Genomic DNA, 16564 nt, shown 5'->3' with positions numbered 1-16564 from the left:
CTCTCTCTGTTCTGTGTCAAAAGCAATAAAAGTGATTTGCTTTTTGCAATTGGTGTTTTTTGTTTGTTTTGTTTTTTTGCATGAAATCTCTTGACAGTCTGCTTCTCGGGTGCAGCCACCAGTCGAAGTCTGGACCAAACGTATATTGTGTAAGTGGTGTCACCACTGCTGATCTCTGTCGCCCCGACAGTGACATCAACCCTCTGTTCATTGGCTGCTGACTGTCAGGCCATCCTCCACACGGCATGCAGCACATCGGTGTTACACAGCTCAGACGGTTCACTGTGGCCAGTCAGAAAGCTACAGCTGCAAATTTATGCAACGTAGACGTGTTAACTAAGATTAAGTTGGTTCTGCTGCCCCACTTTGCAGGGAATCGCAATCCGATGCCATAATTGACTCATGACTTGGGTTAAAAGGAAACAGATTAAAAAAAAACACCTGAATTTGTAAAAGCGTGCTTAATTTAAATGCCCAGTATTTCCAATTAGATCCACAGTGAAGTCAGTTACGTTTATATATATATATATATATATATATATAAAGATAGAAGTACAATTTAAGACATTTTGAAGTTTGTTGCTAAAAAAAAAGGCTAAAACAACAGGATGGCTCCTGCTTTTGTCTCATCTCGCTGGTCATTTTTCTTTAAATCTTAATCCAAAAACATCCCTCAGAAATCCCCCCCCCCTTCCAAATCACTGTTTTGCTCTAATCCTAATTTGCACACAAGAGAATTGCGAAAGGTGCTGCTTGCGCCAAAGGAAAGGGACCTAAATGTCAGACGGGGTTATTGGGGAATAGGCCTGCATGCAGCTTTAGGAAAGGACCGTCTGGATTAGTGATGCAAATGTTTTATAGTTTATCAAAGGCGATATGTGTCCCAATCCACCTTTTTATTTTCTGCAGGGAGATCAACACTGACAAACTCTCTAGGCTCCTTAAACGAATTAAAATCATCCTAATTTTGCAGGATAACTTGAAATGCCCAAAATATAGAGATAAAAACAACAAAGTTAATACCGCAAAAACACTTGTATCCCGACATAACTGTCGCTAATTTGACTTCTTTGCACCATTGCATCAAATTCTGCAACTATAAACTGTATTGATCCAGAAAGAATCGGCAATATGAGAAACATACAATTAATCCCATAGTTTTCGCAATAAATATATCTGAACGTGTAAATTCAATGATAGAGTTGGACTCCACGTGAAATTGAAAGATCAACCCCCCCCCGCCGCTGCTGTTTCTGCACGTCGCTCTGAGTGACAGACCCCGTATTTCAGGGTGATACGCATCGATTCAATCACACCCTTGTTAAACCATGAATTACTTCCTCGAGAACAAACACTCGGCTCTCGGATTATCTTTTGTGGTAACAATTCGTCTTCGGCTATCTTCCACTAATCCCCGACAATCAGATGCTGTTAGATAAACTTTTTTTTTTCTCCGAGCAGAAATTCAAGGGATCAGTGTTACACTTTTTCCGATGGGATTAAATAGATCTTCCTTTGCTCTTGAATGGAGGCAGGGAACCCACCGTTGCCCGGCCCTGAAGGCCCAGGGTGCCCTTTTGATCATTTCAGTCTCTCTTTGGTACAATACTCCTGATTGGCCAAGAGAGTAAGAAGGGGGAAAATCTTTAATTAAGCAGATAATCTCTTGTTGGGACGAGAGCAGCTCCATTTCAGAGCCCCCTCCTTGAATCCTGGAAGCCCTGGTGAAGTTTCATGCGCTGGTAGCTCACTTTCCTCTCCATCGTTTCACTGGTCTGCAGACTTTGGACAAGCTCAGAGTCACCGTCACCTGTCAGGATGTTCGTGCACTGGGAAGTTTGTTATTACATTTTCATTCTCCTAGCGCACATGAGGTCTTACTGCTGCTGGTAAGTTGAATTTATTATGACATATTAGTTAGATGTTAAAGTTTTTTTTTTTTTTTTTTTCTCATCAGTTGATAGATAAATATTGAAAATACTAATTAAACACAAAGGAATAGCTTTGACTTGCTTTTTACAATAATGGTTCCTGGATTTATTTCACCAGTATCAGTATACATTTTTATAACGGGCTAATAAGCTTTAACTAATGGCTTTAACAGTGGTTAAAAAATAATTTATTGTTGCTAAGTTGTAAGTCATTCATAAATAACTTGCCGCCAGGTGTGAAACTACCCTTTAATTAGTTATAGTCACCCACAGGATGGCAAAAGCACTTCAGATGATCAGAACCAAAATCTGTTTAGTAACAACCTGTCAGCACTTAAAACTGTTGACAAGATGAGATTTAACTATTTATTATTGACCTTTTAACGTCTATAATGTGGAGCCAATGATTTATTAGAGACCCATGAGCATTTATAAATTAATTTCCAAGATTTATCACAGCATTATTTCCAAATAAACAGGACAAGCTCCAACCCATTGTTTTTTTTTTTTTATGACCAGGAAACAACAACAAAAAGTAATCAGGTGTTAATAAAAGTCATTGCCTTCAGTGTGCTGCATTTCTTACATTTCTAGGGACTTGTTCACAAATTCAGCAGTGTGGTCCACTGAGGTTTGGATGCCCACTGGTGTCACAGTTTAACATGTTACAAAGTGCACTAATGAGAGATGTTAGCGGAGGAATTTGTGGAGGACACTGAGCTTCCCCAAGTGAATAAGCTGTCTCCTTTTCCAGGTCAGTGAATAATTTCTTGATGACTGGACCCAAGGTAAGCCAACTCTCTTTTGATCTTTTCTCCTCTCCTTTTCCCAAAGAAAGATGGAGAGAGAAACCACAGTCGTTGTGATAGCTTGACTCAAGTGTATGGACAAGCTCTGGTACCTGTCTGTATGCAACAATGACACTTTATCAGTGATATTCTTGGCCTTTTGTGATTTTTTTTTTCACCCCCCCCTCCATACACTTGACCTTATTCAGAGGCTCTGTGTATCCGAGGGTTGAATGTGTTAAGAGGCGAGGGCAGGCATTGCTGTAGTGGGTGGTCATCATTAGTGAGCCAGACCCCTGTGAAAGAGGTGGTACTCCATCTCCCTGAAGGCCACTTGAGACATATTAGTTATATTATCATTCACACAGTCTGAACAAGCAGCGGAGCGGCAGGCGAAAGCCAAGGAAAGAGTGGACTAAGAAAGTTCAACAATTCATTGTGTTCACTGAAACTGATAAGAGTTTAAAAAGTGTGAAAATGTCGGATGTCACTTTGAATAAATTCACACTGTTTTTGTCATGAAACTGACAAACATCATTATCTATATGTCCAAAAGATTAAGCAGCTTTTATCCACATTTTGTACATTTTAAAACCTCCATCGTAATTTTGTTTTTGTCAATAAACTCATATGAATGAGACTTTGAGGTGAAGATGTTTAACAGTGGGATGATACAAATTTTAAAGTAGCTGATTCACAACAGCATTTTTAGTTTTATTTATACAAGATTGGATTTTAAGAACTCAGAATGAATTCAGAAATGATCTGATTTACTCAATTCTCAGAAATATCTGCACAAATTAAACATGTGGGACCAACTTTCAGCCGCTCACCATCTCTTACTGCTGCAGAATGGAGCTTCTGACTTTGCTGCGTCTGTCTGATCTCCCGTTTTAGTGATTTGTTCAACCATGTCCCCTTGAAATGATGTTATTCGCCACTTATTGGGTTGGATTTACGAAGAAGGGTGCAATTGCTTCAATTTTTTTGCAGCAGATAATGTTTTGCACAGAGACTGTGCTAATTCTCATAGCATAAAGTGGACGTATCAGGTGATGTGATGCATCAAAAACCCATGTCATCTTCAAAAGTTCTGCCTGAGCGTTGTTTTATGGGTTTATATCATCTCTGCCGCTGCAGGCGTACCTGATCTACTCGAGCAGCGTGGCAGCAGGAGCTCAGAGTGGCATCGAGGAGTGCAAATACCAGTTTGCATGGGACCGCTGGAACTGCCCTGAGAGAGCTCTGCAGCTGTCCACACACAGCAGCCTGCGCAGTGGTGAGTCCAGATCCCCCGCGAGACCAAGAGCCAGCTCAAACATCAGCTAGGCTGAGATCCCAGCTCTAAACGGGAAACACAGCCAACCAATTTTCAAAAGATGTTTAAAAAGTGTTTTGTAGCTGTGTGCTTCTGTTTGTGTCAAGTTTCCGTGTGTTTGTGTGTGTGTGTTTGTGTGTGTGTGTGTGTGTGTGTGTGGTGGTGGTGGTCGTGGTGGGGTCGGGTGGGGATCCTTTGTGAAATAGAAACGTTTGCTTAGTTGAAAGAGTCATCACCCTCGGGAATAGTTACAGTGGCCACCGTCACTGGAGGCAAAACAAACACACTAATCCATTTCAAAACATCCCCCAGAATCTCAGCCTCTATTCACAGCTTATAAAAACAGTACACTGAGATCAAGAACAAACGTGTGAGGCAGCAGAAAATCTGCTTTGTTAGTTTTCGCGTATAAATACCACCAAATCTGAGTTTATGATCCAGAACAGAAAATAAAATGAGTGAAATTAGAATTGAAACTTAATGTGCAGTTAATTGTACCTATGAGGAGCGATTTGTTTTAATGAGACAGAATATTTAATGAGTCGCTCTGTTGGCAGCAAATCGAGAGACAGCGTTCGTACATGCCATCAGCTCCGCTGGGGTGATGTACACGTTAACCCGGAACTGCAGCCTTGGAGACTTTGACAACTGTGGCTGCGACGACAGCAGGAACGGGCAACGAGGTCAGAGACACACAAATCTGCACACGAACAACCGCTGCAGAAGATTTACATTAAGTAGCAGTTAGTAGCAGTAATTTGATTCTTCTTTTTTTTTTTTTCCCCCTCTCCTATAGGTGGTCATGGCTGGCTGTGGGGCGGCTGCAGTGACAACGTTGGCTTTGGTGAAGCCATCTCTAAACAGTTTGTGGATGCCTTGGAGACTGGGCAGGATGCTCGGGCAGCCATGAATCTCCATAATAACGAGGCTGGGCGCAAGGTACAGCAGGTGTTTCTAATTTGGTCGACTTGGAAAAAGAGAGATGAGCCCCTTCAGTATAAGATGTGGTACAATTGTGCAGTGTTGATGCCTTGATTTGAACCATACAGTATTTAGACAGGGGCGGAAACTTGGTTGAAATTTTGGGAACCTCTCGTGGCCCTCCAACTGATTGCAGAGTGTAAAGCACCTTTTGAATCATTTTTACACTGAGTGTGCCACCCAAGCATCCCTTTCACGTTGCTATAAGTGAGGTGCCACTCGTTCCCAATAATAACAGTGTGTTCGGTGTACCAGAAGGGCCTATTTACCAGTGCTGAATGCTCCTTATGACAATACCTCAACTCAAGAATCTCAGGATCACTGGTGCAGGCTTAATTAGAGATCCTGGGGAGCCAGACATAGCACAGCATTCTGTATTATTCTGCTTTTTAAAATAAGTGTTTAGTTTTATTCTTGCAATAAGGATCCCACATTTATGTTGGTCTTTGTTTGGCCCCGAGGGAGTCTGAGGGGACCACAGGCGTGCAGCTGAAGTGCTCTTTGTTTACGGTGCCTTTGCTCCCCCCTGTTGGGCCCTGGGATCCCCACGGCACCTGGAGCATCATTGTAACAGAAAAAAATGGGGATAGAAAGAGAGAAAAACTCCTTTTTCATTTCTCCACTCAATGGGACACTCCATTGGGTCTTCTCACACTAGAAAACATGTTGATAATGAACATGCTAAATAAATACTCCAATTTATTCTGGGGGTACAATAGGACTCGATGTGAAACTTTGATTCAGCCTCACCTCGACAAGAAAAGTTCATCCCCTCCTCGCGAAAAGAAAACGCCCCTTTTCAACTGACAGCTGTTTTGTGTCGGGGAAAGTCAGGAAACACTGAGGACGACAAAGAAACCCAGCGATGGACCTTGAAGCTATCATTTCTTCCTTTCAGTGTATTCATCCCCTTTTTTTTTTTTTTACTTAACTGGAAAACAGAAAGAATACAATCAGTTAATTTGACAACACATCAATCAATGAACAATGGAGATTTCACACACACACACACACACACACACACACACACACACACACACACACACACACACACACACACACACACACACACACACACACACACACACACACACACACACACACACACTCGATCAAGTGGAATACACACACAGTTGTAAGCACACTTGTAGCTACACGTTTTTTTTTTTGGACAGTTTTTCACATGTAACTCAAAACATAACATCCTTTTACACAATAAACTGCATTTAAAAAAATAATAAAAATTTTATAAAGTGAATCTTCCCTTTCTGTGTCTGCAGGCTGTGAAGGGCACCATGCAGAGGACATGCAAGTGCCATGGGGTGTCAGGAAGCTGCACGACTCAGACCTGCTGGCTGCAGCTGCCAGAGTTCAGGGAGGTGGGGAACTATTTGAAGGAGAAGTACCACAGGGCCCTAAAAGTGGATCTGCTACGAGGAGCGGGGAACAGCGCAGCCAGCCGGGGCGCCATCGCTGAAACCTTCAGCTCCATCTCCCGCAAGGAACTGGTCCACCTGGAGGACTCCCCTGATTACTGCCTGGAAAACCGCACCCTGGGTTTGCCGGGCACGGAGGGCCGCGAGTGCCTCAAGAAGGGCAAGAACTTGAGCAAGTGGGAGAAGCGGAGCTGCAAGAGACTGTGTGGAGAGTGCGGGCTGGCCGTGGAGGAGCGCAAAGCTGAGATGGTGTCGAGCTGTAATTGTAAATTCCACTGGTGCTGCGCGGTGAAGTGCGAGCAGTGCAGGAAGACAGTGACCAAGTACTTCTGTGTAAAGAAAGGAGGTCAGAGGGGAAGGAACGAGAGCGCCAGTAGCCGCCGGAAGAACCTCAGACTGAGGAAGAAGCACTGAGCATCTTCATCACCTCTCGCACCACTGCAGCTCCTGTCAACACTCAAGACTCCGCATGCATGTTCAGATAGTGTGTGTGTGGAGGAAAAACCTAGCAAACATATAATTTAATTTGTTTTTTTTTTTTTTTGTATTAAAAGTTAATGACAGTGGGGATGTGCACAAACACACACGATAGAGGTGGCGAGAAGAGGCGGTTTTACATCTTTGTAGAATTTTTGGTATAAATGTATTTAAGATATATTTTTATATTTTTTACAATGTTTTGAAAAGTCACTGGGCATTTTGAAGAGTTTTTCTCTGACTTCCAAATTCTCCACAACGTCATTTATTTATTTTCATTCAAACACGGAAACCTTTGGGGGAAAATCTCGGATGATTTGGCTATTGTTCAATGGCATAAATAACTTTAAAATCAACATCTTTAAGAAGCCTACAGCAATCTTTGCATATTTCAACTTTTACTGTCAAGTACTGAATTATTTTTGGGCCACAGTTTGCTCTCCCTTCATCAGGCTCGACCCTTAACCTTTGCTGCCCTTCTGATGTATTTAATTGTATATAAAATTAAGCACTTTGAACTGTACATTGTTAATTTATTGCACAGCGTTTCCTAGTTTTGCTTTAGTTGCCTTTGTGGTTTGTTTTCTATTAAAATCTAATGAAAGAATAATAAATCCTTCAGTCGTGTTTATCGTTCAGCCTGAAGAAAGTGCTCATCCTTCTTTAACATACTCTTTGTGACAGTAATACCTCACGGCTCGGAGTAAACACAACCTTACTCTTCACATTGCTCCCACTGGAGACTCTTGGGCAAACCAACAAGAATAGAAAACCTTCCAGCGTACTCTTCCTTCTATCACGCCTTTCTCAATTTCGCCTCAACAAATACCTCCCGTTCTCTCCCTCATCATGGTAATCCTCAAAGAGCCCCCTAACTCCTGAGCGCTTGGAAGTTTCTTCACTGTTTAATACTAGTTTAATTAACTTTGTCCAGACAGAGTAGGGCCGTGGGGGTGGAGGGCATGAGGCAAGTTGCCCTTAAAAAAAAAAAAATCATCCCGCCTCTAATTTTGTATGCTAATCTCCTTTTTCACGCCGCACCTCCTTAGGAGTGGGGGAAAGAAATGTTGGGAAAACTTTGGGTTGCCTGTGCAAGGCTTCCTGTGGCTGTTTTATTTCTGGGCCCACCTATTTGGATCCTTTCACTCCTCTAGGGCCTTCCTTTGCTCGATTTAACAATGAATGCAGAGCTAATCAGCTCTCTCGGAAATGCACCACTGTCGAGGAAGGTAATCCCTTCTTCTCCACTCTCAATGGGCTGTCGCCTTCTAAAGGACTTTGGGAAAAGGCTTTGCACAGATTCACACTGTTCGCTCAAAAGAAGTTAGTTCAAGTATTGTGCCCAAACAAGTGGGTTTTATAAACACATGCCTGCCAGGATACTCACCCCACCTGCGAGTAAGAAGTGCCAGGCCCAGGCAGACTAGCACATGGCAGCCGAAGCCGAAACCCTTCAGACGAGAAGAGACATGAAAGGGGAGATTAGAGGTCCCATTGAGAAGGGGGCGTTCATTTCTGCACCTTCCTCCTTTTACTCAATAAAGTGTCAAGGAAACACCTTGTTGACATCTTATTTACCAAATAATGATCATAATCAAAACTCCTCTCTCCTCTGATGACCCCTGTGGGCCGGCCGGATTGCTCTGCCTGGCATGCATCGAAACCCTCTCACCGACAAAAGATCCAGCATACCAAGCTTGTGCCCTGCGGCTCTGCGCAGTGTTAGGTATTACAACGGGGGGATATCAAAATGTTCACTCAGTGTAGTCAAAGGTGAAGCAAAAATATAATTGGGACCAACATGTTGGATTAAATTTAACAAAGCCACTTTAAACCTGGTGTGGACAATGCAGCGGTTCTAATTTGGCCTTTTTCTTCATGCTGTCATGCAGTGAGTTGCTGTCAACAGAAGTCTGATGCCCGCATAAACCCGTGAGTAAAAATAATCTCGCAGAGGACAGCCTACTGACACAGCAATAAAGCTAATGTGTGAGAAATCTGGGCATGAAAAACACATTTGCTTTAAAGAGGAAGTTTGTAAAAAAAAATTTATCTTAAAAACTTATCCACAGAACGTGAAGAAATTAAATTGTTTTGTCAAAGATGTGCTTTTATTGTCTTACAGAGATATCTACTGAAATTAGCATGCTAACCAGGTAGCCCCAGCCTGTCCTGTCTCCTAATACCACTTACATACCACAAGAGGCGATAGTGAGTCACTGTGGTGTCCAGTCAGCCTCATAGGTCAGGTCAGCCCTCAGACCAACATGAGAGGAAGAAGAAGTTGTCTAACCTCTTGTTAGATTAATAGAATAGGAAACACATCGATGGCTAAAACTCTTGGCAAAAAAAAAAAAAAAAAAAAAAAAATGAAGTAAACCAAATCTTGGCGAGAAAAGAAATGAAGTTTTATGCAGGACTCCAAACGTTTCTTCTAGACAGGTGAGTTTAAAAGTTGCCAATGCTATAGGGAGTATTACAAGATGGAATTTACTTTTCACAAAATTGCACCGTTAAAGTTCAGCAGTTTGACACGTCTGTGAGATTGTTAACCTTTGCGGTGCAGATCAGTTGTGCATCATCAGCAAAGCGCATCAAGCGAATTCTATGCTCAACCTGGAGACCTAACATCAGCTGGACTGCAGGTTCAGCCGAGAAAAACGAAGAGATCCGGGCTCGGAAAGGACAGAGTGAATTAATGCTCCTCTCCCCACTGGACAAAAACCTTTCTGTTTGTTTCTGTCGTCGCATTCATAACATAATGGACCGATTCACGTGACTGTACCGAAGACATGTCCTCGTCATCTTTTGACTCTATCGCACACGTTTTCTTTCCTTGCGTTGGACATTTTTCTCCGCCGTTCCCTCGAATGCACCTCCCAAACACCTGCAGGGAGGGAGGGGAGCCGAAGGGGGTTGACGGACGTGTGAAACGGGACGTAGCGCTGATCATGCCTCAGACACACAATCCCCCCCCCCCCCCACGCAGAGAGTGACACGACCTCCGATCGAGGGGCCTGAACTTCCGTCTCTCGGACCGGCCCTGCCATTTCCAATCTGCGGCAACACATTGAGCCCGAGGTGACGGGGGAGAGAGGGGGACGGCATTTGCAGAGGAAGAGTGGCAATTTGAGGAGAATTCTTATCAATTTGAACTCTTGATGTCAAAATACAAGAGATAAGATATGCAAAGGCCTCCACCCCCCCTCCCCCCGTACTAGTGTTACATGACGGTTGGCAGACTTTGAGTTTTAGTTTGAAGTAGAAAGATGTTTTTTTTTTTGTTGTTGGCTCTTTTGACGCACCAGTCTCGCGTCTGATCGGAAAGGGGGAACGATATCTCTCAGGTAGCAAGTGATAACGCAAACAATTAAAAAAAAATTGGGAAAACGACTTATAATGCTTCAGAGGATCCTTGACTAATAGGATTTATGGCTTAAGGGTTTTGGACCTACAACACCTAGAGGGGCGAGGGTCAGCGCGAATGTGAGAGAAAGCCAACACAGAGGAGTGCAGATGAGCGCCGCAAGACCCTGGGAAATTTGGAGTTGCCTGTGTTACATCATTGTTAGCTGTTATTGCATTAGCTGCTGTATAAATATATATATATATATATATATATTTAGCTGTTATCAGCTGCTCCTCAGGAGACGGTGTCATCGCAGCTCCCCGAGACAATCTTTTGCTATGTCAGCTGTCTCTTCCGCTGTGGAGAAGACGGCTGTGGTGTGTGTTTGTTTGTATCAACAGAATTGAGGTACGAGCTTCTTGTGACTCACCGGGGGTGTCCAATCTCCTGGCTAAAGGGTATCTGCAGAGACCTGTGGGGGGCGGAAGAGCATCAGAGGGATCAGCTCAGCTCAGCTCAGCTCACTGATCTGCACAGGAAACACGGAGCATGGGAACCCACCAGGGAGCCCAAATCAGTCCCTGCCGTGGAAATCTGCTGATAAAGCAGGAGAAAACCACACAAGACTAATCAGGGGATGATTTTGTATTACTGAACTAAAACGATGCCTATTTGTAGTTTTGAAATGCAACCCCCCCCCCTGCAAGATTAAAAACACAAACTAACAATGACCAAAGTAAATGAATTACATATATTCCATCTAGTTAAAAAAACAACAACTATTCGGTATTGCACAGCGCAGATCACTCCACCGATCAAGGTGCAGTGTGCACTGCCATCTCATGAACAACGGCCGATGCTGGCCAATAATGCCGGGGCTATGATAACCACAGGCAAATATTGGCTCAGGATTTCAAAGGTGTTTGCTCAGCCTTTCATTACCATATATTCTCCCACTGAGAAAACCACAAAGACAGTGGAGGCAACTTTCTTTACCTCAAGGGCCGATAAATATTGTACTTTGTCCTGCATTGTGTATCATCAGTGATTTTTTTTTTGATTTTTTTTTTTTTTTTGGTACTGTACATCACTTTGTTCAGACCAGCATTGTTGGAAGAAACTGACCTTTTTATTTAAATAAAATGTGCATATTTTGTCCAATCTGGCTCGCTTTAATGTCTGACATTTTTTTTTTTTTTATCAACATTCATTTGCACTTTTCCTGCCATGAAGTTAAAATGTCTATAACGGGTAAAAGTGTTTGTCTTCAGAGTTGTACATAAATGTACAGAGGTATTGTCAGAAAGCTGTATTCAGTGTCAAAAGATAAATCCTTAAAATACACAAAGTGTCCCGTGTCAGTGTCAATTCATGTTGTAGTTCGTCAATATGGAGGTTGTTTAATCTATAACAGTGCATCATATTTTGTAAACTGATCACTTTGTCAGTATGATATTGCTCTAAAGACAAACCTGCAACTACCGTTGTTAAATGAATGCAGTGGAGTGAAGTGTCATGTTGCCCCTGTAGTGGAGTATATAGTAAAAGATGGAAATACTACACTTAACGAGAATATATATATATATATATATATATATATATATATATTTTTTTTTTTAATATTGCTTCATTTAGCTTTTACCATGTTATACCAAGAGCTCGATATAATAATCCTTGAAGCCATTTCTCATCTCATCATCATGTTTTGTTTACTCATTTATCAAGTTCTTTTTTAAAAATTTTTTTTTTATCTTTCCGGTCTGTTATTTTTATTTTGTTATACATACTATATAATGATCCTAATACAGCCAACTTTATCTTTATCAATGTATTTGTCAACAACTATAACACCTTTATTGGGCACCACTCAATGAAGGCTGGAGTGTATGAACAATAATACAGTAAAACACTACACACTTTAACATGTCCTTAGGTTTGCTTACAGCTACTCTATACTGCATGAGTTATAAGTAATTTATAAAATGTTTGTCTACAGCTTATAAATGTCTAATAGGAATACTCAAGATAAAGGTTTGCCATAAAGTTGTTACCATTATTATATTGAATTCTTTTTTGTTGTTGATGCAAAGGCAACATAGCAGCTACAGTATTTTACAATAACAAACCATAAAAATATCATGTAAATCAAGATGGCAAATAAAACACTCGAAAAGTGTAAAATATGGAGCCTTTAAAAATCTTAAATATGGTTTTGAGAATTGTAAAGTACAGCCTTCGCACCTACAACAAGAAAATAAAGGCTTCATTTTAGTATTGCGCTCCCAGTGTTTTAAAAATCTGGACAGAATGATCTTAATAAAGATATCGGATTTTATTCTGCAGAATAGATTTACAGAATAATATCTATCGCTGATTTTGTTGTGTGATTTTTCTGGACTATAATAATATGATAATTATTATTCTATTATTATCTTATTGCTTCCTGTATGCTGCTGTAGCGAAACAATTTCCCCTCGGGGATTAATAAAGTAACTACCTAACCTAACCTAACCTAACCTAACCTAACCTAACCTAACCTAACCTAACCTAACCTAACCTAACCTAACCTAACCTAACCTAACCACGAGAAAAGAAGATACAACAGCTCCCTCATGTGGTAGAGACACGTTATCAAAACAGGCGCATTTAGTCACCCACAACACTAGGTGTCGCTGTCGGATATTGTAGGGATAAAATAGGCAGCGGGTTCCCCTGGCTGTTTCGGCTTGTGTCGTTTGTTTTCTCGCTGTCAACACGACGGTGTGTAAACACCTACACGGAACAGAGCAGCGCAGAGGGGCAGGACCGCCGGCAGCAAGCGTGCAGTTCCCCCCCCCCCTTTTTTTTTTTTACTGGTTCATAACTGTGAATGGGGCTGGCTCGTCGCTGAACTGTGTAGCCTCCGCAGGTTAACGGAGAAAAGCCGGTTCCTCCCCCCCTCCCCCTCCCTCCCTCCCTCCCCTCCTCGCCTCCCGGTTTGTTTCATTGTGAGGAGGACGGAGGCTGCTCATCGGCGCCCGTCGAACCCGCCATGGCAGCGGCGACCGTAGCGGAGGCTGATCCGGCGGCGGCGAGCGAAGGCGGCGCCGCTTTCTCGGGCGTGCAGAGCCGGGCCTGGGACGAGTCCCAGCTACGGAAATATTCTTTCCCCACCAAGCCCATTCCCAGGCTGTCTCACACGGACCCCAGGGCGGAGATGCTGATAAACAACGAGGTAAGACCTGCAGAGGAACTTTTAACAGACCTTATCGGGAGCCACCCGATGGTAACCAGACCTTTTCACAGCAGGAACCCGAAGGAGAGAGAGAGATGCACCACAAACAATGTTACATTAGGTCAAAAACAAAAGTGCACATTACGTCAACGTACAGCGAGGTGTTTAAAGTGAAAGCGAACTGTGCATTAAGTTTTTTTTTTGTTGTCAAAGTCTGTTTCTTAGCCTCGTCTTGAATGGCAGATTTTTTTTTTTTTTTTTTTTTTTAATAATTAGTCACTGCAGGGGAGTTTATTCATAGATGTAGCCTTAATTTGTAAAAGTCAACGTGTGGTGCGCTGACATTGCATTAATGTTATATCACCAGATAAATCCGCCATCTGCTCGATGTCATTTTCTTAAGCCTTAGTATCCCAGTTTGCAGCTTCCAATTTGAAAAGGTTTAGCTGTGTGCAAATCTTTTTGAGCTTAAACGAGATGAATGGGTGTTTTCCCACGTTTGGTCACGTGCATTACAACGAGCAGTTCCGCTGTTAAATGTTTTTGTCGAATTGGGACTTTTGCTCGCTTCTCGATGGGCACTTTGAAATGTCGACGTCATTCAGCTGCAAAGCCTGCAGGGATTCAAGCGCGAGAGGTTTTCCATGTTGACTTTGTTGCCGATATTATTTTTTTTTTCCAACTCTCTTTGACTCTTACGTTGCCCAGACCGATAACGTATTATATTTGTTCTTCACAAATTCGTCAGATGCTTAGGTGGGGGCTGTAATGTGGACTGACGCTGAACAATGACTGCAAATACCAATTTAGTTATTGAGTTTGGTTTGGCCTGGCACCAAGCTTTTCTACATTTTTATATGGAACAAAAACTGAATTTCTGGGGGGGGGGGAAAGAAAGAAAGAAGTATCGTTGAGGAACAGATATCAAAATCAAGGTAAACTTTTGAGTGATACCCGGGAGCCAAGTTCTGGGCACAAATTCTTCAATCCCACAGACATATTGCTGCACACACTTTCACACTTGACACCAGAGACCTAAGAGGACCCTTGTGGCAGGGATCACAGCATCGAGTGTTTAGTTGGGCTGCGCTTTATTGGCCTGTCATATCTGCAGAAATGTTCATTCTGGTCCCAATTCTTGAGATTTCGTTTTTTTTTTTTTTTAAAGCCGGCCCACATCAACGCCGATGTTTGCAAGCATTCCTACCGGTTACTTATGTCCCCTCAAGTATTCTGCCACTACGGCTCACACAGAAGTGCAGCATGCGGGAGACTTCAGAACAAAGCAGTCAGCAGCAGCTTTCCTGTGTGATTTACTGTGGATTTCCTTCTTTTGATGGCATTTTTGTTTTTTTGATGAAATAGCTCTGGGTTTATGTCTAACCAGGTCAAACCACACTGAAATGCTGCTCCCGTCTGTTGCTGATATTTTGTTGCTCGGGTTAGACGGTAATAACTTTTGCGTGGATGAAGCGTTTCCATTTCAGACGGTCATTTTTTTTATCTTTGAACGTGGCGAACGAGAGCCAGGGAAGACCATCTTTTACCGACGAGCGGGCGTAAGATGGCAACTGACGGTCTCACTTGGGGAAGAAAAACCTCCTTCTGTCTTTTGTCTTTCGTAATTATTGTCTGCTTAACTGCAGCCTTCCTCGGGAGGCCTGAACACCTGTTAGTATAGACAACACTCACATTAGGCAGCCGTTACATTAATCTCCTAATAATCACATGCCTCCACTGAAGTGATGACTCTATGCCTGCATTTTTTTTTATTTTCAAAATAAATGACACCCAAACCAGACCTCTGCTTTATAGTTCTCCCGTTTTTTGTGTTTTTTTTCCCCAACACGTGCCGAGTTCTGACAAAACTTGAGTCACCGGCAAGCTGCAGCCAACAGTGATGTCACCCACTGGTTTGTGAAACCTGACTGCACCACAGGCCTGTCAATCAAAGACCAGCTCCCAAAAATGTGCCATTTTGAGGCCGAGAATCTAAATAACGACGGGAGTATTTTCAGATGGACCCACAGATAACTAATAAGAAACAGTGACTTTAGCCCTCGGTGTTATTGCGCTTCATGGCACTTCCGCATTGGCATCATTTTTCAGTCCACTTTTATATACAGCCTCGGGTCGCAGTTGAAGTTGAGCTGAGACGCTCCAGTTCACACTGCTGCAACTTTCACTGCAACGTTAATTGTTGCAGAGTTAATTTTTTTTGGTCTTTTATACACATTGGGTGAGGTACTATTCACCATGCTCGCTTTCCTCACCTCAGACCGTTTTTGTTGGTGTGCAACAAGAGAGGCTGAGACATATAATGACGAATAACATCAGGTCAATTTCCAATTGGGGCCTCCTAAAGGATCAACATGTCTTCGCACCTAAACGAGAGCTGCGTCTTGGGTGCGTTCACACCTGCACTTTTAGCTGAGCTCTTGTGGTCTGATCACCCGAATGTTGACATAGGAAATTAGATCCTGCATGAGCAGAACCGAAGCTTTCCTCTTTCACGTCGGTCATTATTAGCGTTCACAGGGAATACGATTGGACTGAATTTGGGCTTTTCCTTTGCTGTTTTTAAAACAAGGAAAACGGTCTTTCAACAAGATCTTTATGTCCAACAACTAATTTAAGAGTTTTAGTTTGTCCAAGAAGACATGAGGCTGAGAAATACGCAGCCAAAGCAGGTCAGGAGGCTAACAAACTCAGTCAAAGGTAACAGAATGATAATAATTTGTAATACTGGTTAATTTAAAGTAGAAAGCGAAGCCTAAAATGTCTTGTTTTGTCATGACGGACAGTCCACAACCAAAAGATATTAACTTTATTATCACGGAGGGCTGCAGGAGAAAATATTCACATTTAAGATGTTGGGAATAGGTCATCTTAAAACTCAAAAGTGTTTAATCAATTATCCAAATCGTCTGTAATGAATTTCTGTCAATCAGCTATTTGAGTAATAAGGCTATTATAGCAGCTCATAAAGTGAATGTCGTTTGATATGCGGTCATGGCAAGTTTGAAGGAGAACCACCTCCATTTGTTTGATTCAAACATATCACAGGATT

General features: G+C 42.4%; 2 protein-coding genes and 1 long non-coding RNA gene across 3 annotated transcripts in view; 2 read left to right on the top strand and 1 right to left on the bottom strand.

Annotated features, from left to right (window-relative positions):
* Nucleotides 1-1544: 1544 nt before the first annotated feature.
* Nucleotides 1545-7535, top strand: wnt8b (wingless-type MMTV integration site family, member 8b). The gene is made up of 6 exons (XM_069692753.1): nucleotides 1545-1889; nucleotides 2686-2719; nucleotides 3860-3998; nucleotides 4595-4720; nucleotides 4834-4976; nucleotides 6299-7535. Exons 1-6 carry the CDS (start codon nucleotides 1819-1821, stop codon nucleotides 6866-6868), a joined length of 1083 nt encoding a protein of 360 aa, XP_069548854.1. The 5' UTR covers nucleotides 1545-1818; the 3' UTR covers nucleotides 6869-7535.
* Nucleotides 4963-11846, bottom strand: LOC138617619 (uncharacterized). The gene is made up of 4 exons (XR_011310673.1): nucleotides 10711-11846; nucleotides 8319-8382; nucleotides 5769-5949; nucleotides 4963-5572 (listed from the first exon to the last, which is right to left on the bottom strand). It is a non-coding gene; the product is annotated as an uncharacterized lncRNA (long non-coding RNA).
* A 1197-nt stretch (nucleotides 11847-13043) lies between these two features.
* hif1an (hypoxia inducible factor 1 subunit alpha inhibitor) overlaps nucleotides 13044-16564 on the top strand; it is an 8771-nt gene continuing 5250 nt past the window's right edge. The window contains exon 1 of the mRNA XM_069692754.1: nucleotides 13044-13494. Coding sequence (XP_069548855.1) covers nucleotides 13312-13494 — 183 coding nt within the window. The 5' untranslated portion in view covers nucleotides 13044-13311. The remainder of the gene's footprint in view (nucleotides 13495-16564) is intronic.

Source organism: Brachyistius frenatus, unplaced genomic scaffold, assembly GCF_029030835.1.
Source record: "Brachyistius frenatus isolate BFR_SWC_R1_liver_20210118 unplaced genomic scaffold, ASM2903083v1 Contig_13, whole genome shotgun sequence".
Classification (NCBI taxonomy): Eukaryota; Metazoa; Chordata; class Actinopteri; family Embiotocidae; genus Brachyistius; species Brachyistius frenatus.
Note: the sequence above shows the minus strand (reverse complement) of the source record. Positions and strands in the feature narration are given on the sequence as shown.